At 48.6% G+C, this 27,294-nt stretch overlaps 5 protein-coding genes across 5 annotated transcripts; 2 read left to right on the top strand and 3 right to left on the bottom strand.

The window, feature by feature from the left end:
- Positions 1–152: 152 nt before the first annotated feature.
- Positions 153–6,832, top strand: ETH_00031830 (uncharacterized protein; the record flags this gene model as incomplete). Its single annotated transcript, XM_013378158.1, has 11 exons — positions 153–738; positions 1,328–1,638; positions 1,927–2,045; positions 2,144–2,708; positions 2,939–3,701; positions 4,146–4,485; positions 4,650–4,832; positions 5,130–5,799; positions 5,965–6,080; positions 6,184–6,334; positions 6,563–6,832. 11 exons carry the CDS (start codon positions 153–155, stop codon positions 6,830–6,832), a joined length of 4,074 nt encoding a protein of 1,357 aa, XP_013233612.1.
- A 54-nt stretch (positions 6,833–6,886) lies between these two features.
- Positions 6,887–9,359, top strand: ETH_00031825 (uncharacterized protein; the record flags this gene model as incomplete). Its single annotated transcript, XM_013378157.1, has 5 exons — positions 6,887–7,383; positions 7,541–7,747; positions 7,909–8,158; positions 8,322–8,759; positions 9,018–9,359. The coding sequence occupies 5 exons, from the start codon at positions 6,887–6,889 to the stop codon at positions 9,357–9,359; spliced, it is 1,734 nt and encodes a 577-aa protein (XP_013233611.1).
- Positions 9,360–10,465: 1,106 nt separating this feature from the next.
- On the bottom strand, positions 10,466–12,875 carry ETH_00031820 (uncharacterized protein; the record flags this gene model as incomplete). The annotated part of the gene is made up of 2 exons (XM_013378156.1): positions 10,466–11,877; positions 12,041–12,875. 2 exons carry the CDS (start codon positions 12,873–12,875, stop codon positions 10,466–10,468), a joined length of 2,247 nt encoding a protein of 748 aa, XP_013233610.1.
- A 6,836-nt stretch (positions 12,876–19,711) lies between these two features.
- On the bottom strand, positions 19,712–20,710 carry ETH_00031815 (uncharacterized protein; the record flags this gene model as incomplete). Its single annotated transcript, XM_013378155.1, has 1 exon — positions 19,712–20,710. One exon carries the CDS (start codon positions 20,708–20,710, stop codon positions 19,712–19,714), a length of 999 nt encoding a protein of 332 aa, XP_013233609.1.
- A 1,935-nt stretch (positions 20,711–22,645) lies between these two features.
- On the bottom strand, positions 22,646–23,894 carry ETH_00031810 (uncharacterized protein; the record flags this gene model as incomplete). Its single annotated transcript, XM_013378154.1, has 2 exons — positions 22,646–22,741; positions 23,100–23,894. The coding sequence occupies 2 exons, from the start codon at positions 23,892–23,894 to the stop codon at positions 22,646–22,648; spliced, it is 891 nt and encodes a 296-aa protein (XP_013233608.1).
- Positions 23,895–27,294: the final 3,400 nt, after the last annotated feature.

The following is a 27,294-nucleotide window of genomic DNA, read 5'->3' as shown; positions in this document are numbered from 1 at the left end:
ATAATGCAAATCTATTTTAAAATCCAAAGAAACCGTGGCTTACTGTCTTCAAATCGAGCTTTTTTGCTCCACTCGCTCCGGAAATGAATTCTGCTAGCTTAAAATCAATTCAGCTAACGTTATGCCTGGAACTACATATCTGTTGCTGCTTGATGCAGGGGACACATGCTCCTTCTTCTGGTGCGTCAGTGTGCGATCCTTGCCCTACTGGATATCTCTGCTACGGAGGGACTGCCACAAGCACCCCACAGCTTCCACATGTAGACCATGGCGAACCTTGCCCGCCTGGGTACTACTGTCCGGCTGGGAGCTCTGCTCCACAGCCTTGCCCTGCTGGGACGTATAATGACCAAAAGGCAGGTGCTAATTTACTGGAAGCCTGCAAGCCATGTGACCCTGACACATATTCAGATACCCCTGGACAAACAGGGTGTTTCGCCTGTGGTTCAACATCGACAGCTAGTGCAGGACAAACAACTTGCACATGTTTGGGGGAGCACCGATGGTTCCAACCCAGCCAAGGTTCTTGCATTTGCGAAGGCGGATACGAAAGCTACGACGTCGCAGGAACTTCCTTCTCTAATCTTGACTCTTCTCTAGACTGCCAGCCGATAGTAAGACAAAACTGCGCGGGGTCTCAAATTGCGCAGCTCGCTACTTCACAAACTGAATTACGTGACAAAGACGGGCTTTGCGTGGACCCATTGGACTGCGAATCAGTCTGCCCAGACGGCAAAGGTCGCTTCCTGCACCTTTCAGGGCAATGTATTTGCCTACCCGCAGTAGAAACTAATGCGCTTTGTGACGAAGAATGCAGGTAGGGCTTGAAACGTGCGGTAATACGATTTTGGCAGCCTCAACGAATTGCCGCACCCGTCAACACATTTTTCAGATCAGGCCTTTTAATGCCTAGTTCGCAGTCCTCCTCTTTTCCATTTAGGCGAGAAGCACTCCGCGCACACTATGAAGATGGAGATTTAGTCTTTAGTAGTGAGGCTAACGGCCTCGTTACACGGCTTTCGTTTGCCGATTTTTCGGTCAATGGGAGGGTACTCGGGAAAATAGGATGTCGCAAGGACATTAACACTGACTGCGCCATCCACTTCTATGATGCCACAAGCGAAGGAATTTTGGGACGTTTAAGTGTTCCTCAAAGTATGACTACAGGCCTTAGTCGAGCGCTGAACAGGTCACTTATATTGTGTTTCGATAGAGTATGGCACCATTTGTTACTCCGTTACAGATGCTCAACCGTGCCGAACCCGTCACCTTCCCCGTAGTATTCGCAAGAGCTCTGCTTTGGACGTATATTTCTGCTGCACTATAGGACTGCAAGACGAACTGAATCTATCACATCGGTATTTGGCGACCGGCACTACTACAGAAGGCGTACTTCGACACCTTTCCGCGGAAGCTACTTCTTTAACGGTCAAGGCCCCTGTTCAATGCTTACAGCTCTATGACAGTGTTGTCTGGTGGGTGGGTGAAGGAGTCTACCCAATTTTCCTGAAGGATTCTCTGCTAAACACTAATACGGAGATTGACATATCAGCATTTCTTCAGTTAGCTTCTTCTATGGGGTCTCGCGATATGTCCCGGAGCTTCAGAAATACGAGAAGCACGTCGTCCAGCTTGGAAGTAAGCACAGTTTTTGCCGGGGAAATTCCCTCACATCGCCGTCTTCCGCACGTTAAGATGATGGAACTTGAATGTGCTGCTCTTCACGTGCTCATAACATCATCGCTGGTCTTGTTCTGTGAGCCACAAGCAAGGGCGGACAATGCAACGCATCACTGCATAAGCATGCCAACTGCTTTCCGTAGAAAAAGAAGTGTTTTGGAGGTGTCAAATTCATTCATCGCTGCCTTATGCGTGCATTCATCCAACGTGTGAATTGCAATTTGTTTGCGTAATTTGCTGTCACAGTATTTCGTATACACCTTTACTGTTGAAGGAGTCTTCGCTTTTGGGACCAGCGAGGACAGCAGCCCTCAAGCAATTTTCTCCGTCGTTGGAGAGGGAATTCAGTGCGCTACTGGAACAAGGTTAGTGTGAATATATGCATGAGCGCAGATTCACGCTTGCACATCGGCCGATTTGTCTCTGCCGCAACCCGTTCCTCAAACGCTGCTATACTCTTCAGGTTTCCTGAAACAGCAACCCATTCGTCTCTCGCGCGTATTGGAGCGCAACTTCAGCAAGTACTTAATGTGGAGCCTGACCTGACAATATCGCTGTTGACGTTTGCCTGCCTATTAGTTGTGCTGGTCCTGCTGCTCGTGAGTATTTCCGCCGCACGCCGAAGCCAGTACAAGAAGCGGCAAGCGCTAGATCGGAAAGATATTAGCGAACGTAAAGACCTTGTCCTCGGCAACAGAAGTGCAGCGCTAACAATGCGGAGGCGTCTAGAGTCGTTGCTAGCAGACCTGATCGAGCAGAGACTGTGCAAGCAAGAAAACAACAAAGTGCTTGCTTTGCAGCCTGAACAGCTAGAAAGTATGCTTGCCGAGATACCTCGAGGAACACTTCAGCCACAAGCCTTTGAAAATGCTTTCGGCGTTCTCCACGAACTCTCACTGCAGCTGAATTCGTTTTCTTCCATGGCTAGCTACGAATACCATGAAACAACAAAAGATCTAGCAGTTGAAATCAGCCGGCTTCAAAAAGAAATTTTAATAACTCTAGCACCTGTAAAACAGAGACTACAGGTATGTAAAAGTCGATATTTTACTGCTTTAATGCGCGCAGCTACCACAATGAATCTCTTGCAGCCTATACATTTTGCGCAGGCATCAAGTTCGACGCCTGGCTTTTGTGCAAGGCTGTTCGTGCTCTTCGCTTTCCTTTTGGCTACCAGGATAAATGGCTCATGTGAGAGCACCAAAGACGACTATTTTATGAATGTGGCTGCAGCTGGGAGTGTTTGTTGTGTGTACAGCATCGTGATCGATTGAGAGGGTTGATGGCTCCCATGATGGAAAATATCAATCGCTTGCTAGGAGAATTAAGGTCCACCGACCTCTTTATAAGTGCCGCCGCCTCTGGAAACGATTTCGAGGATTCTGAAGAAGGGGAGCATGCCATAATCATAAGAAAACTATTGATTCCTGCAAACATCGGAGAGTCTACCATGTTGCATCTTCGACTGCTACACGCAACAGTCTATGCTGAACGCTTCATCACCCAGGCTTCTGACCGATTTCAAGTATTCTCTGCCTCTGAGCGGATGGTCAAAGCATGTATAACAACTCTAAAGGCTCAAAAAACGCAAACTGACGGCGCTGCTGACGCTCTCGCACAAGAAAAATTGCAGTTGCTACAGGGGGCTCACAACTTGCTTGCCGAAGGCTGCAAGCTACTCGCTTCCGGTAGAGACGCCAAAGAAAGCATGAAGGAGCGATTTGCAGAGTACAGGAGGAGAGAAGAAGATATTCTGAATTCTTGTCGTAGACAGTATTCTGCAGCGATTGATGCCGAAGTGGCAATAGCACTTCAAAGCCTTATTGACAGAGAAGACGTACTTCTACAAGGTCACTTGAGCCGGCTAACTAGTTTAGCTGCCGCAGCTCAGTTGCCTTCAGCAGAGAGTCGAAGCAACAAGCAAAAAGCGGCTAGAGCGCTGCATTCATACAGTAATGAATGCAGAGCGCACTTCAAACAGGCTCTGAAAATAACAACAGAAGCTCTGCACAAGCAATTGAGTAAGCTCATTAAGACCTACATACGAGAAATGGCACAGACCCTTTTACGCTTCTGTGTGTGTGTGAGCACACACATAGACTTCTATGTGTGTGTGTGTGTGCACACACATAGACAAAAACAGAGCACACACACACATACACACAAACACATGCACACACAGAAACACAATGGAATCCGCCGATGTGGACAGGTGAGGTCGCTTATCGTGAACAAGCTGCTGCCGACGGCCAAGAGCAGCAACGCGAAGCCTTAGTTGCAGTGCTTCTTGACCAGAAATCGCGTGGAGAGGCAGAGTACATGACAAGTGTCCACAGCCTAGAACGGCAGCTGCTGCTTCTTTGCACACAGCTCGCAATACAGAATAAAAAGGCTGCCGAAGAGGAATTCTTTCAGGTACTAGAGACACGTTACCTATTTTTGCTGGCTTTGCACTGTTACTTTAGCCACGAATTTGACTAACTTCGCTGTCACCAACCCTTTAAAAATTTATTCTTATTTGATGCAGCCAAAATCTCCCGAGATACGCTATGCCTATTCCGTTATGCAGGCTGCTGTGAACGGCTGGACTGAAGCGCTTCAGTCCGAGATTCGAACACAGGCTCAAACACTCCGCCGTCAGGCAAAAGCGGGGGAACTGGAAGAGTCCGAGTATAGGCAGCAAAAAGCATCACTTGCTTCTTCACTTGACCTTAACATTCAGCGAATTACCAGAGAACAGTTCAGCAGCAAGGCTGAACGCATCGACCAATTTGAGCGGGAAGCAACGAGTGCCTATGAAAGCTTGTAGGACTTTTTAAGCAGATTTAAGCTGTTTTGTGCAGCAGTGGAACGTAGTGTGGAAGGGTTGTTCATGCGGCAATAAGGCGCGGTTGGATTCTTTTAATGTCAGCTTGTCCTCCATTCCTCTTCCACGTGAGACACGCTTACTTATTCCCCTTCTTTTGCAGAATGGAAGCAACTCATAAGCGTCAAAAACTTGAAGATGACTTGAGAAAGGCACAAGCAGATGTATTTGGAAGTTTGGTGCGCCGGAGAATTAAACAGTTTTGGAGAAGCGCGGAGGAGGAGAGGAAACTTCTGCTAAATACTATTATAGCATCTTGGTCACGTGCAGCTGCGAACCAGGAAAGGTTTGTTTTTGCTCTCTATTGTATATAGGATTTCATTCTTAGGGAAAGGTGTAACCTGACATAAAACGGTAACGTATTTGAGATCGCGCATTTGTCTTCTTTACAAGCCCATTTGTAGAACAAAAAGCCGCTGAAAAGAATTAAAGGGCCCTTGGGTTGTTCTCGCTCGAATAATGCATAGAGCCCTTAAGAGCCTTTAAGAGTTTCTTCGGTCATCAAACTTCCAGTTGCTGTGCTGGTGCGGTATTTAACCGGATGAGGATTTGAAGTGTCCACGTGCTTGCTTCATTCCAACAGGCTTTTTGATGTTGAACTCAAGATTCAAGAGGAACTTGCCTCTGCAAAGTTGGAAGAAGGCGAAGCAGGCAATGGCCCCGCGCAGCTTCAACGTGGTTTAAAGGAAAGAAAACAGGAAACGGAAGCTGCAGTTGAGGCAATGATGGACAAGTCTCGTGAGTTTCAGGGGCAGAGTCTCAAGGAAAACTTGGCACGAATGGATGAACTAAGACGCGAACAAGAGGCGACAATGAAAGAAGCAACAAACGAAGCCAAGTGTGCACTGTCGGAGCAACGCGAACTATGGCTCCGCGCCTTGAAAGGCGAAGCCGACATAGATGCCACGACGCGAGGCACGCTGCAAGCCATTGGAGAGCAACACGCTGTACGTGTGGCTGTGAGCTGCTTAGAGGCAGCAGCCCAGCAGTACTACCATGATGCTGCTGCAGAAGAAAAGGAAAGCGCTGAAGTGGAATCATTAGCGGTAGTGGATGAAAATGAACAGATGAAGCAGTTCAAGGAAAGCCTTATGGAGAGGACTGCCCTATTGAAATCCTCTTGCGACGAGGAATTCCATCGTAGTTCAGATGCCTTGTGGGCAGCGTTCCAGCAACATCAAGAAGCTTGCAAGCGGGCTCGAGGGAATATATTAGACGCTCAAGGCCAGTTCCAAGAGAATCGTATAGCAGTCGTAAGTGGTTAAATTGAAACATGACTTACGTCGCTCCAAGATGTAATATTGGAGTGCGACGCTGCGTTTCTTCTGACTGCTCTAGCGGGGAACTGTGCAGGTGGGCATCTCTGGTAGGAGATATGCCTGCAACTATGCTTGAAGGGTGCTGCTACTGCCTTGTAGGACACATGGGCTCGTGAAACAGAAGAGATGCTGTGGCATGAAGCAACAGCCCCCCACGTAGATGAAGGAACCCAAGAGAGAATGTGTTTTGCCTTCTCCCGCTTCCGCAGTGACTGGTGCGTTGTGCGCACAGTTCGGGGCCTGCCGCATGCCCTTGAAGTTTTTGCCATGCTTCACAAATTCTGGCTATCAAATAGATTTTGGTCTTTCTGCGCACAGGGAAGAGGATCTCCTGACGTGGCAATCTGGTCAGATAAATGAGAGATTTGAAGCCTCTACAATAGACGATAACCGACTCAAACAACAAAGGGGCCCAGATTGGGCAGCTTCATGTGCTTCGTCCGGTTCGAAAGCTCTAGACAGCCTTCAGGTGAGTTTTTAATTATCATCGAGGCTGTGCATTGCATCCTTTTTATTGAAGGTGTGTACATGAACCCTTAAAGGCGTTGCAGAGCAGGCACTCACCAGTGACGGCATGTCCGTTTGCAGGAGCTAAAGCATGCCTAATCTCAGTGAAATTGGGTACACAAATGGCTTGTTATACCGCTGAAGGTCTATGTTGCGTAATGCTTTTCTGCGATGCCTACTGGGATTTCAGGACAACGATGCTGGCCATAATTCAACAGGTGCACAGATGGCTTTGGAGACCCCGAGAGTAAAGCTAAATGACGATTTCTGGGCGAGGGGCAAGAGTCTATTGGACAGTATATCAAAGTCGCAAAGAGAGATTAGTTTGGCTGAGTCTGAATGGCTGGGAAGGTGCCGAGCCATTCAAGGCGGGCGCACGGCTTTGAACGCAAATGAAGCTAAAATCAAGAGAGCCCAAACTACTCGCCTGGAGCACATGAAGGAAGGATTTCGAAGGTGAGGCTCCATCACATTCAAAGGTATCTTCCAACAATTTGGCTTTTACAATTTGCTAATGGAAAGCGATCCTCTCCGCATGCGTAAAATTGTGCATTTCAGCAAAGCGGAAGAGCTTCGTAAAGTGTATGCGGAGGAAGTAAAAGCCTTACTGGAAGAAGATAGAGAGGCAGAGGCACAAATGAATCGTTCAATGCAAGCAGAAGCAGCTAATCTTGAAATGTCCTTCAGAGTTAAAGAGGCCAGCCAAGATAGTCCTGAAGCGCTTGAAGAGCTGAAACGCCAGCGGGAGGAAGCCCTTTCAGACATGCTTAAAGATCTGCAGTATCAGAGAGACCTGCAAAAGGCAACTATCCGAGGGCGGCTTGAAAAGGCAAAGGCGGCACTGCAGGAGCAACAAAGGCAACTTCGTCAGCAATTCGAAGCGTGCAAGGAAGAAGCGCGAAAAGAATTTTTGGACCTGAGCAGCAGCCTTACAGAAAAAGCTCGACATGACAAAAGGGCACAACTACTCGCTGCAGCTCGAATGAATCCCACACCAGAAAATGTATATGCGTAAGACGTCCAACCCTGTGTATAATTCTTGCCCTGCCTGCTTCTTTTCGTACTGCATGATTGTACCAACAACGTGAAAACACTGCTGCATTTTGCTTGTGACTGTGCTTATAACAACCTTGTCAAATATTCACGGCGACACTACGGATGCCTTCAGGTTGCACAACCAGTTGAAGGAAGAATATCGAGACGACCTGAAGGCTCTTGTAGTTAGGCAGATGCAAGAGAAGGCGAAATATAGGCACAATGCTGCGATGCAGCAAAAAGCTCAGGAGTCACAAGAGGCACAAGCCAGTGCTGAAAAGTATGGAGGAAATTACCTAATGAAGCGCTGCGGACGCATCACCTCCCCCCTATGTCACCCGTGCTTCTCGTATTGATAGGGTGAAGTCACAGTGTACAGAACAAATAGCCGCATTGTTTTTCTTGAAGTGAACTCTTCATATTGTGGAAGCTCCCCGTGTCACTGAAATTTTGAACGATGCAGTCTCTTCGTAATAGGCACCTGCTGAATCTGCGCCGCAGCAACAACACAGGCTCTGCGACAGAAAATGAAGCCGTGAAGGCGGAACTGAAAACGTACACCAGTCGGAAAACATCAGAGCTGCACCAAGCTAGGGTCAGAGAGATCCAAGAGGCAGCGCAAGACGCTGCGCTGCAAGACGAAGCCCTCAGACTTCAGGAGGAGCATCTTCAAACAGTGATTGACACACTCAGGGAGTTCACCAGCGTCAATGATTCGTCTGCAAGTAGTCTTCTGGAGCACGCGAAACAGGTGCAGCACGTTGCTTAGGAACCTGTAACCTCTTGATTCCACATAATTTTTTACCTCTCATCTTCACGGCGTGCGCAGACTCCATAAATACTTTTGAGTCTTCTTAACCATCAAATCTTGTGAGCCATAAGGCCCATATTTGCCTTTTCGCCCATTTTTTCAGGAAAAATTACGGCTAGCGCAGGAGCGTGACGATCTCCGCAGGTTTGTGTCTGCGCGGCTTCAAGAAGTGGAGAAATTGGTTCGAGAGAGAAAACAACAGGAAGAAAAAAGAAAGCTGCAAGAGTCGCATGCTGCAGCTCAAAAGCGCAAGATGTCCGCAAAGGCTCAGGAAACTGCAGCCCGAAAACAGGGTCAAGAAAAAGATCTCCAGAGACAGCAGAGGAGGCAAGCAGAGGAGGCTCGCAAGCTGCGGCAGTTCATTGAAGCAATGGGCTCTGAAGGCAAGACTTTGGATGACCTTAGGCAGGCTTCAGAGCGTCGTTTAGAAAAACTCCGACGTGCGACAGAACGGGAGCGCCAAAGGCAGAAGGAAGTTCTGGCATCAAAGCGTAATTCTAGGGCTGCAAGACAGGCTAAGCTATCTCGGGAGAAGCAAGCGGTACGAAAGAAATACTGTCATGCTGTTTGGCACAGAGTGCAAGCAACTAGAGGCTCTTACGGCGTTAGCTCGCATTTACAGGCATGTGCAGTTACCTTTTCCGATTGCAAGCAAGCTGTGCTTAGCAAGTGTTTACTCACACGTTGAAACGCAAAATTTTATCTCCGGAGGACATTTTAGACATGTTTCCCTGTTATTTAGCAGTATTTCCACTTCACTTATTTTTGTGTGGCCTCAACTTTACTACGCTTTTCGCAGGCCCTAGCACAAGCTGAACAGAATGATATGCAGAGTGCCCAAGGATTGCTACAGAGCATTGCGACAAAGTGCACAGCCACAACTGGCGAATCTGCAGAGCAAGATTCTGGCGAGAATGACTTCAGAAAGCTTGTGTGGGAGATGGAGGTCAAGGCATTTGCAGAAGAAAAGCTGCAGCGGCTTAGTGAAACCCTTGTAGAATTCTTGCAGGCAGCTGAGTCCGCAACCAACTCTAGTGGACCAGAGGACACTTCGATCGTGGCAGGTTCTGGGGAGCTAAGAGAGACTGTGTTGCAGGTGCGTTTTTGGCCCCAAAGCCTGAGTCGGTTGGTTTTAGACTAAGCAGGGTCTCAAGGTGCGGAAAGCAGCATAGTCAGTCCGAGTACTGCACGGTTCAAAAACCAGGATGTAAAATTATTAACTCTGCGTTGGAGGGTTCTAACGTTTTTTGTGATGTTTTCTCTGACTGAGTAGGTAACAAAGCTTCTCCAGGCCATCAATGTGGCTCACGTGGCATCTCGAGGATAGTTTTCCAGTTTACCGAAGGACTCATGTATTGTTATTGCTTCGCGCAAGACGTGCGAACTACTGTCCAGGTAGAAGCAAGTAGGTGGCGTTCATTTGTAGTAGCTGTTGGCGCTACAGCAAGAACTTCTTCAAGCTTGGAGCGGCGATACAGTTATCCTGACTCCAACAGCACGTGTAAGCAGTTTACTTCCAGCATGTTCTCCAAGAGGATGCTGAAATCAAACACTATGCACGTTGCCAACTGGCTCTCTAGGTCTTTAGCAGACCTCCCTCAGTATGTATCGTCCGTTCGGCTTCCCGGTGCCGACAAAGCCTATGCAGTGCCGACTGCTGATATTGTACGTTACGTACGTTACGAGCTTTTTCTACGGACCCAGACACAGTCAGCCCAGCAGGGAATGTATTCCGGCTTTTCGCAACAGATTTGAAAGTCGCTTTAGAATGAAATGAATCGTTCGCAGCTCCGTGGGCTTGCCCGTCTTTAGGCTGATTTCCTCCACGCAGTCACATTGGCAAAGCAGCTATAGATAACGTCGTAAGCAAAGTATGAAAATTCACAGCTTTTGCAACCACGAAAATCCACAGTCATTTTGTCATTTTACACTGAAAGTAGCTTGGCAATCTCCTTGGCAGTTGTAAAGGCACCAAGGGCTATAGACTGTATTTTTTGGCTGAAATATCCTGTTGTCCTCTTTTCTGCCGAATATCTTTTTCTGAGCATTACTGTTAACGCCTAGTTTATGCGCTGGCCCCCCTCTCTCCTCTAAATTGTTCTGCCTCCTTAGAAGTCCCTCCTTTCAATTTAAATGGTACGTTAGACTTCCTGAGGCACCGGGAGAATTCGAAAGCACGCGGGTCCTGCTCCCTTACGACCAGAGCTTGCTAGTAGCTGATCTTCAGATATGAGTGATCACAGCTTGCTAGTAGGTGGTCTTGAAAGCGGAAGTCCCAAAGAAGTCCCCAGAGGCGTTACTTTTGCCATTGGTGGTGGATGCTGTTTGTTTTGCATTCCTAAAGAGCTGTGCCGCAGTTGATATCTGTGCAGCCCTGGTAACCATGCTGTCTCGTCGGAGTGGCGGGTTGACGGATGCCACGGGTGTCCCCGCCCTGCTGCGCACTTGGTGCACAGCATCTGAACCCTGACAGCTGCTTTTGCTGCCATCGTTGCACACGCTGCCAAGAGCATTTGCAGTGCTTGACAAGTGGTGGGACCGCAAATTGGGAAATGATTGCAGAGTGCTGCTTCCCAGAACTTCGAAGCAAAATTCATTGTTGGCAGCACTCGGCTTTGAATTCTCCCGCTCGCGCTGCTCTTTTTGCACCTTCTGCCTATCTAGCTGCTGCCGCTGCTTATCAAGCGTGTATTCAACTCCAGAACGCAGTTCTGTAGTCGCCGCAGCCTGTGTATCTGTCACCTTATCTAGTTCCACGTTTTTCTTGTCCCGTTCCACTGAAACTGCACTATTTGTTGCGCGTGTTGGTGGGGAGTTTTTTTCCATTTGTTCCTCTTCAGGATGAACTCTACGGCAGTTACCAACTGCATCTGTCGCTGTAAGGCAAGCCTTTGGAGATGTTTTTGTGCAATCATGCCTCCGGCAACTATGTTTTTTGCGCGATATCTGTCTTCCATGTGAATCCCTCTGCAGGAGCATTTGTTGCAGCAGAAACACCTGGCGAGCAAGATCATGCCACTGCTGCTCTCCAAAGGTTTTCTGTGGTTCGTTGCTTACAAGATCCTTGGAAGTTGCTACCGCTTCGGTTCCCTTTGACTGGCCTTCTTTGTGTGTTATTGAGCTGCTGCTACAGCATAATTGCGAATGAGCAATCAGGCGCTGCGGTGGGGACTGAGGAAGCACCCACTTTCTGTGGGCCTCTGACGTCTCCTCTGGTATAGGAGTGTGTGCACAGCGTTGTTCCTTGTGCTCTGAATGTTCTCCATAGATATCTCCTGTTCCAATTGGTACGCAGCATCCTTCTTCGCCCAGCGTCGCAATGCGTCCGCGTACTTCTCCTTCAAGGGAAAGTAGCTGCTCCAAGGAGTTACTGTCGCCCTGTTCCTGTTGAAGCAGGAGTGTTGCTCGTGTCTGTATAAGTTCGCGCCCAGCAGAAGCATCTTCTGGCCCTTTGTACAGCACAGCAGCAAGACAGTTGGACCCCTTGCTCTTTGCCTCAGGTTGCTTTCCTTTTCGCTTCTCTTCCCTAGTGTATAACCTTGCTGTATTAGTGGTGGTACTTCGCAAATCGCAGCCATGCTCCTTGGCATGCTGTTCCTCATACTTCTTCTGCGATGACAGTACGCAGGGCAAAGGCCATGTCCCACCTAGTCCTGGAGCTGCATCACACGGAACACAGCGTAATTGGGAAAAACCCCATCAGACTAGCTGCACAGCATAACAGCATGCTGGCATCATGCTACTGTCGGTACGGAATTGGCTTTCACGCAGCAGCCTTATGATCATAATAGTTCAGCGAAACGTTTTTTCTTGTCGGCTTACTTGTGGAGACGGTGGCGAATGTTGAAGGAGACAGCGTCCTCCGCATGTGCTTCCGTAAAGCAGTCAGACAGACAGTGAGACGCTCAGCTGCAGGACGGTGCGGATCGACTGTTTTTTCGAGCGAAAACCCTACAGCATCATTGATTAAATCGTTGTTTCTTTGTTGCCTCTGTCTCTGCATGTGCATTTGTTGCTCTAACCTTTCATGTAGTAGCCGAGCTCGAACGGCTGCCTCACGAGACCGGAGGGTGCGTCCCATGCTGCTTCTTTCTTCACAGTAGTTTATGGCTTGCTGCAAACACTCTAGCCGTTGTTGCTGTTCTTCAATGACTCCCCAGGAGGAATTTTTTTCGCTCTGCACCTCTACGCTACAGTAATTAGAACAAGCAGCCCTGCAATTCTTGCCGGTGCACGTAACGGGGAGAAAATGTTGCGCTTCCGCGGCATTCTTGCAAAGCTCTGCTTGATGTCGCAGGCTGGGAGATATAGGTCTGTTGGGGGAAATGCTCGCTCCAGCTGCAGATAGCGCACAGTCTAATTTCGTCTGTGCAGGCGAAGCAAATGACCCCAGAAGTTTGCTGCCAGAAAGCCCCAGCGGAGACACCAACAGTTGTCCAGTGGAACAGCCCAGATGGCAATTTGGAGCATTTGTATTTCGGTATTTATCGCATTCATCTACTTTCGGGCTCACTTCACCAGGAGTTCTTTTTGGCCGATTTTCTGAGGTCGAGACGAGTGGAGCATCCACCCCAAGAGGAGCAATGGATGCTAATGAATTCAGATCAGCTGCATCCCCAATGCCATCTAATGGAATGAAGGCAGAAGTGTCTTGCATTGTGCCACTTGTAGTGTTGCCTCCCTGCTCTAGCTAACACTCGTAATAACCAAAGAAAAGATGGAATTTCCAGGCATTCGTGCAGTTTCCGAGCACTCCCATTAAACTGGATAGCCTTTTAGCGCGTCTGCATGAGCGGATGCGTCAAACGGCTCCACCTCGTGGAGAGCCTCATAGCAGTAGCACGTAGCTCTTCCGGCAAAGCTGCAGTTTGCCTTGGCTTGCCAACGAGGCAAAATCGAAACCAGTCCAGTATCTTGATTTCGGTGTCGTTTGGTCTTCTCCTGGTCTGATGACTCGTGGGGGCGCATATTCAAGAGGAATACCCGTGTGTAGGTAGCACCGGATTCTCCTTTACTACCTTGCTGAAACAGCGTGTAACAGCATTGCAGAGCAAAAAAATACTGAAAATTTTCAATAACTGCACAACAATCAGAGATTTCACATTTTAAGAGTTATATTCAATTGCAGCTGCGTAGGGGGACAAGTAGATGTTTCCTGCGAGCGTGGGTCAGAAGTCCCAGGGTCCAGCAAGGTCACTGCACTGGTGCAGTACTCGCCCAAAATATAACCTCACAGCTGAATTGGTCGCCTCCCCCTGTCTAAGTATGCATATGCTGCATTATATAGGGTGACGGTAAAGATTTCTGTAGGAGATTTCTCTGAATTTTCTTGATGCAAGCTGTCTCGTAGAGGGGACCAGAGGACCTTACGCGGAGCCGGCAGATCTCCAATGAAACGCCTGTCACCAGCCCACCACTAGCTCTGTAAAGCATACCATTCCGCATACTATATTCTTATGTTTCGTTCACTTCTAAAAAACAATTGGAAATCTCAGTGGCTTCATAACAGCACTGGACTGGGCACAGATTCGGGCAACCGCGCACCTAATGAACTCGTTGATTTCACAAGGAATTTACCTCCTGCTTCTTGTCTTTCTCCCTTGTTATCTCGCATTTGACGTTAGTGGAAAGGTCGAGTCGCTTGTTTTTTCTACTTTCTTGCCTCTGCTTCAGGCCTGAGGTTGCCCAGTGGCCCTACCCCTCCCCTCCTTTCCCGGCGATCGCCAACCGTTTCGCGAGTCCCTAAGAAGCCCTGAATTTTCCTTTCTTCATTCAAATCCCATAAATTGAGCTTGGGGCTTTATAAGGGTCCTTCTTCTGGGAGATCGACTAGTCATTGCACTAGTGGCACGAGTGGCAACTGGTGAAGACTGATGTCCTCCCGGGCATGACTAATAGTGCCATTCCCTGCACACAGCCTCCTCGTATGCGTCAAGGATGTGGGGGTCTGGCAGCCGGAACTTCCGTGCTTCTACATCTGCGAAGAGCTCCCCAGTTGGAGAGGTCTGCCACGGATCCAGATCAATATCCTCACTCGGGGTAGCCACGGTGGCGCAAAATGCAGACTGGGGGCAAACACAACCCTGGAAAGCAGCTTCACACTGTACTGGTCGAAATACGAGGGCCGTTTGTAGCAGAGACATGAGTCCAATATGCAGCGATGCAAGTGACACGGAGCATCTGGACCGCAGCTCGTGGGCTTTTCAACGTGGTTCCCTGATAGTCCCACCCCCACCGCCACCACCTCCTCCTGACGACCAATCGCACAACTTGCCCAGACGAAATTTCATTGCTTCTACTGGACCCGCAGTGCAAATGTGCTGCGTTCAAAACACCCCCCAGGTGGCTATCCCGCTTCCTCCTGTCGACCCCCCCAATAGCGTGGAAGGGCCCAAAGCAGCAGAGGAGAGCAAAAGACCTCCTACACCCCCATGGAGGAAAAACAAAATATTCTCGACAAACACAGCCGGTAAATGGCAGAGTCTGTTCACCACGACACAAGTGTCCGGCGGCCAAAAGCAGGAAGGAAACAGCAGCCCCAATAGCGACATTACGTTGAGCCTCCGCCTACCCCTAGAAGATCCGTACGCTTTTTCAAGCATTCCTGATCCTTATGCCACCACCAGTTGCTACAGTGACAACAACAATAGCTCATCTGCAGCACTAACTGGGGCCTCATTCGTACAGCCAGCTGAGCCAGTCTCCGGGATCAGTGCAACTGCGCCCCTGTCACCTCCATCTGAAACCTATTTAGGGGCATCCAGTAACGTGCCATTTCTTTTGCCCCCTTCCATGTCACACAAAGGGCTGAATCATGCAAATGGGCAATCAGGGAGACCCAGCTCGTCGTCTTATGTCTACCCTCCACTGCCAGCGGCACCGCCACCTAGGGAACGGGATCACTGGTTACCACCCGAAGCTCATCAAATACGCCAGAGGCTCCGGGGTAGGCCTCGATCTGAAGGCATGGCATCTCAAGGAGCCTTGGGGGCTCCGCCACCTTTTCCCTTTGCCGCGCACTACTACTACCCGCCTCAGCAGCATCAGCAACAGCACCCGCACCATGACCGGGCATTATTAGCTCTCAGACGCACTTGTTATCGATGCAGGAAGAGAGGTCATGAAGCTAGCGAGTGCCCTTCAGGGCAGGGGCTTCGCCAGACACGCTCCAAATCTTGATGCACCAGGGCTGCAAAGCCCAGTAGTATCTCTGCGGGGGACAGGACTGCAGCATCTGTAGAGTCAGCATCCGTGTTGTCTTTTGCTTCATGTTCCTATGCTTCAGTTCAAGGGGCGGGAATCAATTAGTACTCATTAGCCTCCCTTTTTGACTCACTAGCTGCGCGAGCTTGTACTGAAGGTGTTGCGCATGCTGAGCACTCGCAAGAGATTGCTTCTCAAAATTCTGCATATCCCGAAAAATCGGTTTCCCTTCACTTACATTTTTTACTATAGGCATTGAAAGACGTAAATGGCAGCTTACAGGAAGAAGTTCTTTGGCATCATCGCCGTGTTTCGTAGCTCCTCATCATTTTGGTATCGCTCCGCTTCAAGCTATACTCCAAGCTGTAAAAGAGTCTCTCTGCGTTTGCGCCTCTGGCTAGCCAGTTCATTTATGTCCCATTTTGAAGCTTCTTAAAAGCATGCAAAATATCTGGCAGAAATTGAATGTCTCTCAACTTTTGGGGGACATTATTTTTCGGCTTTGCCGGAACTTGATGCTCCTGCCTTCGCCATCCTACAGAGCTACCCAGGCCAATCTCTGATGTTCGCCACAATGAGGACAAAGCTCTCGCCGTGTATCATTCAGAATTTTATTGAGCACTGCTTGTCGAGCCCGCAGCTATTGTTTCCAGTAAAGTTGCGACAACAGGACGTGCTAAGCACAGTTTCATCATCTACAGTTTTTCCAACTACACTGCTACACTCATTGCCCAATCAGGACTGGTGGGCTTGCTGATTATGCAACGCCGCAGCACGATTAGCCCGACAGCAAAGGCTTTAAAGGCTGTTAGCAGCTTGGCAGGACTGCCTGGGTTGATTTGGTATCAACGAAACTTCAAGGAAAAGCTTTGTACCTTTGCCCTCCTGGGCGGTATTGAGCTATGCAGGAGAAGGAATATTTTTTTTCCTCCTTTGCTGGCAACGCAGCGACGGCTAATGCTTGTTGCGAATAAGGCAAATTAATTTTATAACATTTCTAGTCCTTTGCTGCACCTTCCTCTATTGTGTAGATTCTGCGCAGTCTATATCTATAGTCTGAGCTCTGCGCCCTTTCTTACGCTAAGAAACATCTCCTGCTCTCTGTCCGCATCACTAGTGCCTGGTAGAATGACTTCCAGAAACTACAATGCTGCTAGCTTATCCACGCCTGCCGCCGGGTAGCTGCATCCTCTTTGTACTCCAGAATTACATGGCACTGGCATTCTCGTTAACAATACGGTGATAACTGCGCGTCAAGCAGTAATGTACCCCCTCCCCTCAAAGTGTTTTGAACAACACGAACTTTGTTTATCATATTCGCAGCTGCCTTGCTCTATTTAACATGTCTTCAAATGAACAAGTGCAGCCAGCAATGCTCTGTTGAATGCTCAGTTTCAACTTTAGTCTTAGCTTAAAGTAAGAAAATATATGGTTTTAAATGTAGTCAGTCATAGGTGATCGGTAAAGTCGCTGACACGAGTATCGGTGTTTCATGCTGGAGGCACTACCTCGACTCTGGGCGTGTTAGTTGCGCTTATATAGCACCCGTGGTATTCGGAGCCCAGCGTTTGAGTAGTCGCATGAGGCGGTGAAGAAGTTCTGAAATGAGTGGCCTACTCTCGTGTTCTAACACTGCATATGCATCGCATGCTCATGCGTTCTATTTCGTATTTTGGGTTGTCTTTTTCTTCTGTCGCATTTTCCTCACTTGTCCCTTGGTTGGATATCTCTCTTCTCTGCATAGGCAGTTTCAAGAGTCCATAAGGCTACGGAAGACTGACAAGGCTTACTAGTTACCAGCTACATGTACAGTCCAAACTCTCGGGCACACAAGAGGGCGCAAGTTGCAGTGGCTTTATCTGGAGAGACAGTCGACGAAAGCTTCTTCACCCACCTGTTGGATATACTCCACAAGCACCTGAGTGCCATTAGGTAGTATCCAGGAGCCCTGTCCATTAGGCTTATTCAGCTCAAACTCTCCTACGTAAACTGCACCGGTGGGGAGGATCCAACGTCCTCTCTTTAAGAACCCCGCAACCCACAGGCCAGAAAGTATGGATCCGTCAGACCGAAAGTGATAAGACCCCTCGCCGTGCTTTTGACCACCGAGCCACTCACCTGTTTGTACAGTTGGCAAAGCATCCAGCACAGCAAATTCATCAGAACAATCAACCACGACGAACAACGTTTGTCTTCGTTCACTCCTGAAACTTGCTGGACAGAGCCTGCTTATTTTTCTTCGCTGCCATTCGCTCAGTCACTGCCTTTCACAGTAGGCATCGTTTTCTGGAAAAAGCTTTTACAGGCAAAGCTATCATGGGGGCAAACCAAGAGGCAGCAAGCAAACTACACTAGTACCTTTGTACACATCACCGTTTGGGTATGTCATGCAGCCATAGGATTGCCGTTGTCCGCCTACAAAGTGCCCCAAGTACCTCGATTCACCAATTATGCGGGCCTCTCCTGCAACAGTAAAATTTTTCGTTAGTTGAGATACTCCCCAGCGTGTCAATTTCGCAAAGTTTCTTCATTTTAGAGTTATCCTGATGAATATGCTGGCCTCAGGTGCGAGCAGCTGTGCAAAAGATCAGTGGCGAGGCACACATCCGTCCACCGTCATGAATAATGCCTCGTGAAGCTGTTAGATTGTCAAGTGCCTGCCGAGACTGGGATTACCTCCTTCCTCAGTAAGTTCTCTTTTAACATATGTTGCGCTGCCCAACCCATTCTTTTTGTTGTTTTCGTAGGTGCCCCTGAATTGTGAGCCATCTGCAAACTGATACTCGCCTAAAGCACATGAAAAGAGCATATATGTAAACGCACATAAGAAAAGCATATATGAGGCACCCGCTTGTGCAGTGCTTATTCATTGGATCTTAGAAACTGTTGCCCCTTCATCTTTGTACTGCTTTATCTTATTTCTGCGCAGCAGGTCTTGCCTTCTCCATGCCTGATGCCGCCAACATATTCGCCTGCAAAAGTTTCAGTAGTTCCTTCCTCATCGACAAGGTAGGTCGCAATTCCGGGGCCTGTATAGCCCCTACTACTGTGTTGCCTTCCTTCAGGTGTAATGAACTCAAATTTTGGGGTCCCGAACCCATCACTCTCTCCGTCCATTTTGTTCAATAATGCGGTTCAAGACGGGGACGGAAAACTTGGTGCCTTGGACTTACGGTGCTAAATGCATTAAGCAGCAGAAGCCAAAAGGCAAGCGATAATGCATCACAATGAAAAATGCGTTTATCAGCGCTGAAGAGAAAACGTAAAATATGAACTAAGAGTAGCAGGAGATACTAAGACAGGGTTGACCACAGCGCTAAAGAGCAGCGCCGTTCTGGTCATCTTTGGTGAAAATGAGTCCAGATCGAACCAGTATTCTATGCTCTTATCCCGAGTTTTTTAAAAGAAGATACTGAAAGACCTTCTTGCTGTTCCATAACAGCCCAGTACTGCGTGCTTGGTCTGGCCCCACGAGGTCACTTACCCGGAAGGTCTCAAAATCTGAAGCAAAGGGCGAAACCATTCAAATGCATAATACTGCAAGACGCTTTAAAGAATTCTTTTTGGTAGAATCTTTATTTAGGTGGATGATTGCTCTCCTTGGAGTAGAGTGCACTGATAGTTTGTAGTATATCAAAAAGACGGGCGCAAACACACGCGATGTCATAATGAAGCTTCTCGATTTTCGGTAGACAAACCGTCCCCTCCATCTTTTCTTTTTTAAAGATGCTGACTCTACACCTTTTTTCGGCGTTTTAATTTAATTAATAAATACATTTTTCCGCCGTCAGCCCCCTTCCGTTCGTTTTCCCTAACTACTGTGCTCACCGCTGATTCTTCCGAAAGGGTGCTGCAGTAACGAATACACATTGACCAACAAATATTGTAGCGTTAGGATTTTCTATTACTTTGGTGTCTTTTTTAGCTGTACCAATTTTCTAGTGCTCCTGCGGCGGGGAGAATGGAGAGACACCGCTGGCGCCATCAATGCGCTTCCTACTTCAAGTAGCCACGGAGGCTTCAAAACTAATTCTTGTTATGGAACAAAGAGGAGAAAATACTTCTGAACCCCCGAACCGTTCTGAGGTTGACTAGGAGCAGTTGATTATGGCCTCGCCATTGAACCATCTGGTAAAAGCATGTTAGCCTCTGCCTACCCAGTGCAACTGGATAAAAATATCTTGCGAGCCATTAAAGAACTGTAACACTCATAGTAAACGAGGCTAGCATGGTTGGCTCGTGTGTTTCGGGTCCACGCACAGCAGCACCCAAACGTTTCATATCCCAGTTCTACATCAGCCCTGCAAACTGCCAAGGACCGAGATCATTTTCTGTTTGGTACGGCGCCTCTGTCCAGCCCGCATCTTCAGGAAGAGTTCTGCTGCCCCTTGCTGAGGGGAGATATTCCGCGTTGCCAGTCCTGCCTCCCTGACCCTGATTTGGAGCCGAAGCTGTTGATCCTCCAAAGATCCCAAAGGCATTTTCAGGTGCCCTGAGCAGTATTACACTGGGTTCTTCACTCTGAGGTGCAGATTGCCTGCGATTATCGCCAGCATTCCCTCCAAAGGGGTGCGGCCCTGTGTACTGACCGAGCAACTGCTGTTGTTGTTGTTGCTGTTGCTGCTTCACAGGGAGGCTGCGGTTGTTTGTTTGCTGCAGTGGCGCTTGCAGAGATACTTGCCGGTCCCCAATACTGCTTACTTGAGGCGGGTGAGCAGCTCCACTTGCCGCCAGTGCAGCATGGAAGACTGAAAGTGGGACAGACGTCGCTGTCTGTGGTGGCTCAATGGGAGTCCAGCTGCTGCATGGCGGGAAGGCTGGGCCTAACTTACTCCCACCTTCAGTGCCTCTGGGTGGATAAAACGGGGATTTGGGCTCAGGAAGCGCAAGGTCCTCTTCTGAGGGAATCGCTTCGTCGCCACCCCACGCAAGGGCAGGCAGAACTGTTCCTACCTCCCTCTCTGTGATAGACTTTGACTTCTCTCTTCCTCCAGAATTCGATTCAAAATGTGTAGGCGGCGGAGGCTGGCGTTGCGCAGCGCCCGCAGAACTTTCAGGGAACTGGTTACGGATAGGTACTGGTCCCAGAGGCCTGGTTCCCGACGTATTGGTTACTATGGGAAGGGATCTAGCGGGAGTCTGAACAGCTCCGCCGTCGATAGTATACGGCAATATCTGCTGTGGGTGCTTCTGTACCCCTGCTGGAGGCAACGCCACGCTACCAGCCTGCCCTCCATGCTGCATCAATAGTTGGGCACCGTTGAGACGCACCAAGGGGTTGTTGGCCATATTACGCACAGGCAACTGTGCAGGCGGCACACCATTTGGGGGAAGCCACCTCTGGCGTGGACTTTGAAGGGGACCATTTGCAACAGAGGCTTGCTGTTGAGCTGCAGGGCAGGTTATAGGACCGTTTGCAGGTTTGGTCGAGAAGCGCTGCAAGAACTGCTGGAATTTAGCCCTTACAGAGAATGCTCTTGGAGGAGGTGGGGGCTTGTGTAGATGATAACAACAGCCGCCTGTTCCGTGTGGTGTTGGCCATGTCAAGTTTAAACTATCAGAGTTTTGCGGAGCGTTGGACGTGGTGACACCCGATCGCTGCCCCGCCACAGCCGGATGAAGCAAGTAGTTGGCCAACTGACAGGACAGCGTGCCTGGGGGCAATTCAAGCTGTTTTTCTACCTCATCCGGAGGGGGCTTGTTGTTATGTCTAAGTACGTCGGGCAGTTGGCTTCTAGCCATAAATTCCCTGCACAGTTCGGCATGTAAAGACTGGGCAACATCTTTCGGAAGACTACAAAAGTGCTGGTTTTGTTTGTGTCGAATTGCGCTGCGACGGAAACTGATTTGCAGCTCCTAGTAGTACACGCCTCAAGGCTTACACAGCTACACACCAAGCTCTGAGGATGCCTAACCTTGCAAGTCAGTAATTAATGCTTTCGACTTATACGTTTGTGCTTGCCTGTGTGAGTACATCAAGAGGCAAAGGATGGCACGTCGCATCTCTTTAGCAGCTTCAGGACCTGTCGCAGCACTGGTCTGCGGCATGTCCACTGAGCGGATTTCAGCGTTATTTTGATGACCTCTAAGCTCATTTGTGACGGCACCATCCTCATTGGCCACACCCTCCAGGCGTGTACTGCTGCATATCTGCTCTAGTTCGTTAAAAGGTTTTGTTGAACTGTGCCGATTTGTCCGTGGACCTTGCTTCGCTACACTTCGACCAGAGTAAAATCCCTCCTTTGCAGAAGCATTATGACGTCCCCTCTTGTTGCCTTGTATACGCTCATTGTCTCTTCCTATGCTGCAACTAGGTTGTGTTCTGTGGGGCTTTCCATTTCGTACATAGTCATTTCCTGTAAAACTGTAGGAGCGACTGCTGCTTGTCCCACTGCTTTCGCCGCTTTCTGCATCGTAAGCAAGCGAATCAAAAGACGGTGTTCCGTCAACACGTTTGCATGTACGAGGATAGTACTTCGTATTCGCATAGCAGATTTGCTGTGCCCTTCATATAATACCGTGTCACTTGCAGAAGGACACTGAATTTTTGTATGCTGCATTCACGTGAACACTGCAAGACTACTGTGCGACATAAGCCATCCAAAAGGGGAGATTCGGTAGGTACATCAAAATTGGAGCACATAGGAAAGCAATCCTGCAAACTGGCACTGGATTCTACGAAGGTAGCAGTATCTAAGGCCCGCAAGCAAATCCATAAAATTGCAGTCCCAGCCTGAAGCATTTGCTAGGCAAATCTGTTTGGACAGATGAATTCGATGCAGCGAAAAGCCCGTGAAGACTGGCCAGAGCGACTTGAAGAGATGGGAGAAGGGGTATGACATTGCCGCGTAGGTTTTGAATGCTGCATAAGCAAACAATACAGGTTGGCCGAGCTTGCTCCACTGGCAAGCTTAGCACTGACGCGGGTTTCCTGGTTACTCTGACGCTGTGGCTGTTTCATGGCGCTGCCTTCATGTTGTGTTATCTCACTTTCTGTCCTGTCGTATGGGAAAAAGCTGCATCTTCGGCTTTTCTAGTCCGATTTTTCTGCGAGCGAAGTGGCGAAGGAGGGTAATACGGATAAATGTGTACAGAAGCCATAATTATGTGGGTAGTTGTGCAGGTAACCATATCGCCGAGGATGCTAAAGCTAAAGCTAGCTACAGTTTCGAGTGCAACTGCATCTATGTATTTTGTTGTCTCTCCAGTATGCGTCGGAGCTATCTATTCGTTTTTCACAACAGTGACCTTTGTGTTTCTTAAACTCGGGCTCTTTATTTCATTGAGAAGCATCAAAGCGGTGTCACGATGTTGTGGAGCCTGAGCGCACGCATTCAAACATAGCGTTGACTCGGAATTTTCGCATCGATGAAACGGAATCCTCGAGTGAAGTGCCAAGAGTGTTCTCTTGTGGTGTGATGCTTTGCTATTTAAGTATTTAGCGCAAATGCGCTGTCCTTGCCTCAATGCTGTTGAGTTGTTGCTGCAGCTCGGAGAGCTCGTCTTTGAAGGTGTCTCTGAGTGTCTGTAAAATGAACAGTATCTAGCTATCCGAAGAAGTAAATTCAGCACGGCACAAATTCTCCACTTTGGTGCTTCGCTTGTCAGAAAAAATACGAGTCAAGTAGCTTAAGGCTCAGGAGACGCTGTAACTGAATACTTTTGCCGGTTGACAAACCTTGACTGCTTTCTGAATCTCCTTCTGAACGTCTTGTTTCACTTCAGCCACTGTCTGCTGCTTATCCTCTGGCGTTGGTATAGCAGAATTCTTGGTTCCTGCCGCTGCAGCAAGAGTGCTTCCCACCTCCCCGAATGGCACAGCTCCTGTGGCGGAAACTACTGGGGCAGGATGAGAAATCGCAGTGACCGGCAGTGGCGTCTCGTTTGCTCTCAAGGCAGCAGCGCTTAGCATGCTTAACTGCTGCTGTAAAAGGTGCTGCTGTTGCTGAAGGCTTTGCTGCTGCTGCAAAAGCTGCTGTTGTTGCTTAAGCTGCTGTTGCTGTTGCTGCTCAAACATTGATAGAGGTGCTGATACGATCGCTCTGAAGGTCTCAAATGGCTGCTGAAACCCAGTCTGGCCAAGTGTTGAGAAGTGTGATGTATCAAATCGGGCAATGCCGGACTGCCGGGCATCTCCCCGATGCCTTTTATTAATATGTTTATCCAAATAGTGGGAATTAATAAATTTCTTGCCGCATTCCCCACATTGCACCAGCATTCCAACGACAATTGTTGGATTTTCAGTGCCGGAGTTACGAGCAGCTGCATCCATTCCACCGTCAGTTGCCGCCTTTAAGGGCAGTTGTGCAGACTGCTGCCTTTCTTGCTCCTGTTGAAGTTGTTGACTTGCATGGGACTGCTTTTGCTGCTGTACTTGATGATGAGAAGGCGGCATAATAAGCGTATTACTCGCTGACTGCAGGGCTTCAAAAATGGGTATCTCTTCCCTACCCGCTGTTGGCATTCCAGTCATTTTGTCTTGAGTTATCGCGAGGAATCTTGCTTTGTAGAGTAATGGGTCCGATTCACTTGTGCCGATAGAGGCAGGCTACAAGTCAAAAAGGATTTCGATTCTGTCGACACGGAGAGGCTCTTGAAGCTTGTAGACTTGTGGAGCTGTATAGCAATGAAGACGCACGAATTCCAAAAAGAGTTATTCGGCGTTGTACCATTTGCTGTAAGAATGAAAACTATTTTCAGCAACGCTAGAGGAAGTCTCTGCGTTGTGGGTAGAGCCCAAGGTCACTCGCCCGAACCGGACGACTTCGAGTCAACGAAAGATCAGGCTCCCTTAAGAGCTCGTACCGTAGAGAAATATTCTCCCATCTCAGAAATAGTGCTCCAATAAACAGCTATACTTGGAAGGACGAGAATTTTCATCTTAACCCATTGCTGGTTGAGGGGCCGCGGAGTGGATCATAAGCGTTTCCGAATGCGCACAGCTGCTGATCAGCCTACCCCCTCCACCGGATGGCACCGGAAATCACCATTCGTCTAACCAAACCAAAAATTTCAAAATAACAAAGACGAGTAAGAAGCCGCGAAGACATGCCGCATTCTACAGCATGGAAGCCGCCGTGCACCCGCATCTACACAGATTCACAGCGCAGCAATCGAATAACAGCGCGGCCTTCCCTTGAATCCAACAAGAAACATGGCTCCACCGTTAGTCAAACACAAATGATGACACGATGGCTGAATTTTTGCAATCGGCGGCGTCTCCGAGTTCGTTACCAAATACTTCAGAATACTTTATGCGGGGAGGCCCAAAATTTAGCACACTCTCTTACCACTTTCAGCCCTCCATTTTGCATCAACTGGGCTATTTTTAATGAACAAAGTCCGAAATGAGTCCTCTTCAATAACCAAGATTTCTCGGCAGCTGCAGGGAAATCTTTGCCGGGTCGCCTATTGCCCCTGCTCCTTTGTGTGTAATAGTTCTGTGTGTGATTTGCGCGCTGCTGGATGGCCCACAAATTAGTGAAGAAACACTGTCTTTGAGGAATTTTCCCAACATTCCTTGGCATACTTCATGCCATGACTGGTGGGTCTGAGTGAGCTGCTCGTATGCTTTCAATCACCTAGATGCCCTGCCATATGAGTGTCTCAATGCAGCCATTATAGCTGCTTTCGCGTAGGTGATACTGGAAAAAGTCACACATGCCACAATCTGCCTTGGCGTACAAGTATAGAGGTTCCCGGAGAGTACAATTTGCTAAGCAACTGCCGTGAATGCCTCTCCATTGGCTGGAGAGAGTCTAGTCTCTGGAATTCATTCATATCTGACTACGCCTGCCAAGAAATTCCATGGATGCGTACACTCCCTGCAACTAAATGCTAGTGAATGCAGTATTTAAATATTAATTGTCATGATACGGAGAATTGGTGTCTTCTATCCCCAGGGGAGCGAACCCCTTTACACTGCGGTATGTATCTGCACTGACCCCGTAGTAGAGACAGAAGTATCAGCGTGGAGCGCACCGTATATTGCTCAGCAGCACATTCTTAAACTATGCGGAAACTGCAAAGCGTTTTACGCCGTGAAACACAGCGGGGACACTTGCTTCCACAGCATCCCACGCCTTCTATTACAGTGTCTTGCAGAGGCCTAATCGCAGGCACATTACTTCGCAGAAGTCTCCCAGTTAGGGAGCTATCTGGAGCCCTTCCAAATACGAAACTTCAGCTATGCATACCTTTAAATTGTCAGAAATACTTGGGCTCCTGTGAGAGAAAAGCCTGCAAGTGTTTGCTCTTTTTGCGTCAACGAGGCCGTGTATCACTGTTGAGAACCCCTATACAGTGTACCAGCGGTGTGCGTCACCTTAGAAATACGCCTGAAATGTTTTGATTCGGCACAGTATTTTTGGAGGCTCCATGAATAAGCCGTAGTCACTGCCCTACAACCTCAAGTAGTAGCATACAGCCTGTATATGGGGGTAACGTAAACACAGCAGAAAGGAGAAGTTAACAGCCTGAAGAAAAGCAAAACCATTTGCCTAGCGAGCTCTTTAGGCATTAATGCAGACGTACCCGGGTTTGGCACTTGGCTACATTTGGAGGCGCTATGGGTTTTGCCGCCATTAAGTGAGACACCCGATCTCTCGAGCACACGCAAGACGGACTCAATTTTAAAAAGCATCCTCCTACAAGCGTATTTAGTACGTTCCACGCCTGCAGTGCACAAGTAGGCTCCGCCGCTGGAAAAGTATCGCAGCACGACAATACGCTCCGCTGGTACCCTCTGCAGCGCAGCTCAGGATGCTAAAATCCTGGCACATTCCTATGCACAATCTAAATGTGGTCCACATAAGTTTGTACAACACTTCAGCATACGTATCTTGGGTAATTCCCTGAACTGTGGGATGCAACAAGTACTACGCGAGCAACGCCGCCTCCAGGGGATCCGCAGCACGGCACGTGGCGCACTACATTCGCCCTTCACGAAAGCTGTGATACTGGTTGTTTCAGATTTTCTTAACATCCAGTTATTTCCTCTTAAAGAGCCATTTAGTTCACAAATGGCCGCCATCTCGCGCACTTGGGTTGATGGCGACTCAGCGCGCCCAATTTGCACGTTAATTGCAATATTTCAGTGATAGTAAACCCGGCCAACCAACTTTTGTATACGCTGTTGGCATAAACAGACACCAGTCAACCTTCGCACTACCTTTGCTACGGCTGCAAGAACATGAAGCCTGGCGGACAATAGGGGCCCCCTTAAAGAGTTCCAAAGGCTGCGACGAAGCGGCACAGCACTGCAAAAAGGCGAGTGTAACAATAAAACAACCGCAGAGCTCCCTCTTCTGGGTATCAAAGATTCCAGATGGAACTTTGGTTCCACAGATACGTAGCAAGAAACAGTGCGGTGATAGATAGCCGACGGTCGGTGTGCCGATGCTGTCCTGAGGCGAACTGCGCGTTGCGTCGCTGCACAATGGTTACGCAAGAGGCCAGGGCAACTAAAGCCCCACCTCCTAAGAACAGACTTGCGTGGATGGCATTTTTATAGATGCCTTTCGAAATTCTCGCCACGACTGAGAAAGGAGCAGCACAATATTGTCGGATGGCTGCGCTTTCCAACAGCGCAGCCACCAGATATTCTTTCTCATTAGTTTCATTACAGCATTCAGGCGGTGAGTGGATCATCATCAACAATTTCGCATTTTCTCTGTTTTGTTCACGAATACTCTTCCAGCACCAGGAATATTACTCGTTTGCATGTATCCAAGCTTCCTAATAGACATGAAGTTAGTTTGGTTGTCTAAAACTGTAGTATTAGTATTGCGCTCAACGACTTTTGGGGAATAACCGAAGTGCCCCAGGCAATACGAGGACTGCAAAGCAGTGGTGCACCAAGCCAGCACGGAGCA

Source organism: Eimeria tenella, genomic scaffold (genome assembly GCF_000499545.2).
Source record: "Eimeria tenella Houghton genomic scaffold, Eth_scaff75, whole genome shotgun sequence".
Classification (NCBI taxonomy): Eukaryota; Apicomplexa; class Conoidasida; order Eucoccidiorida; family Eimeriidae; genus Eimeria; species Eimeria tenella.
This window is presented reverse-complemented; position numbering and strand designations above follow the sequence as displayed.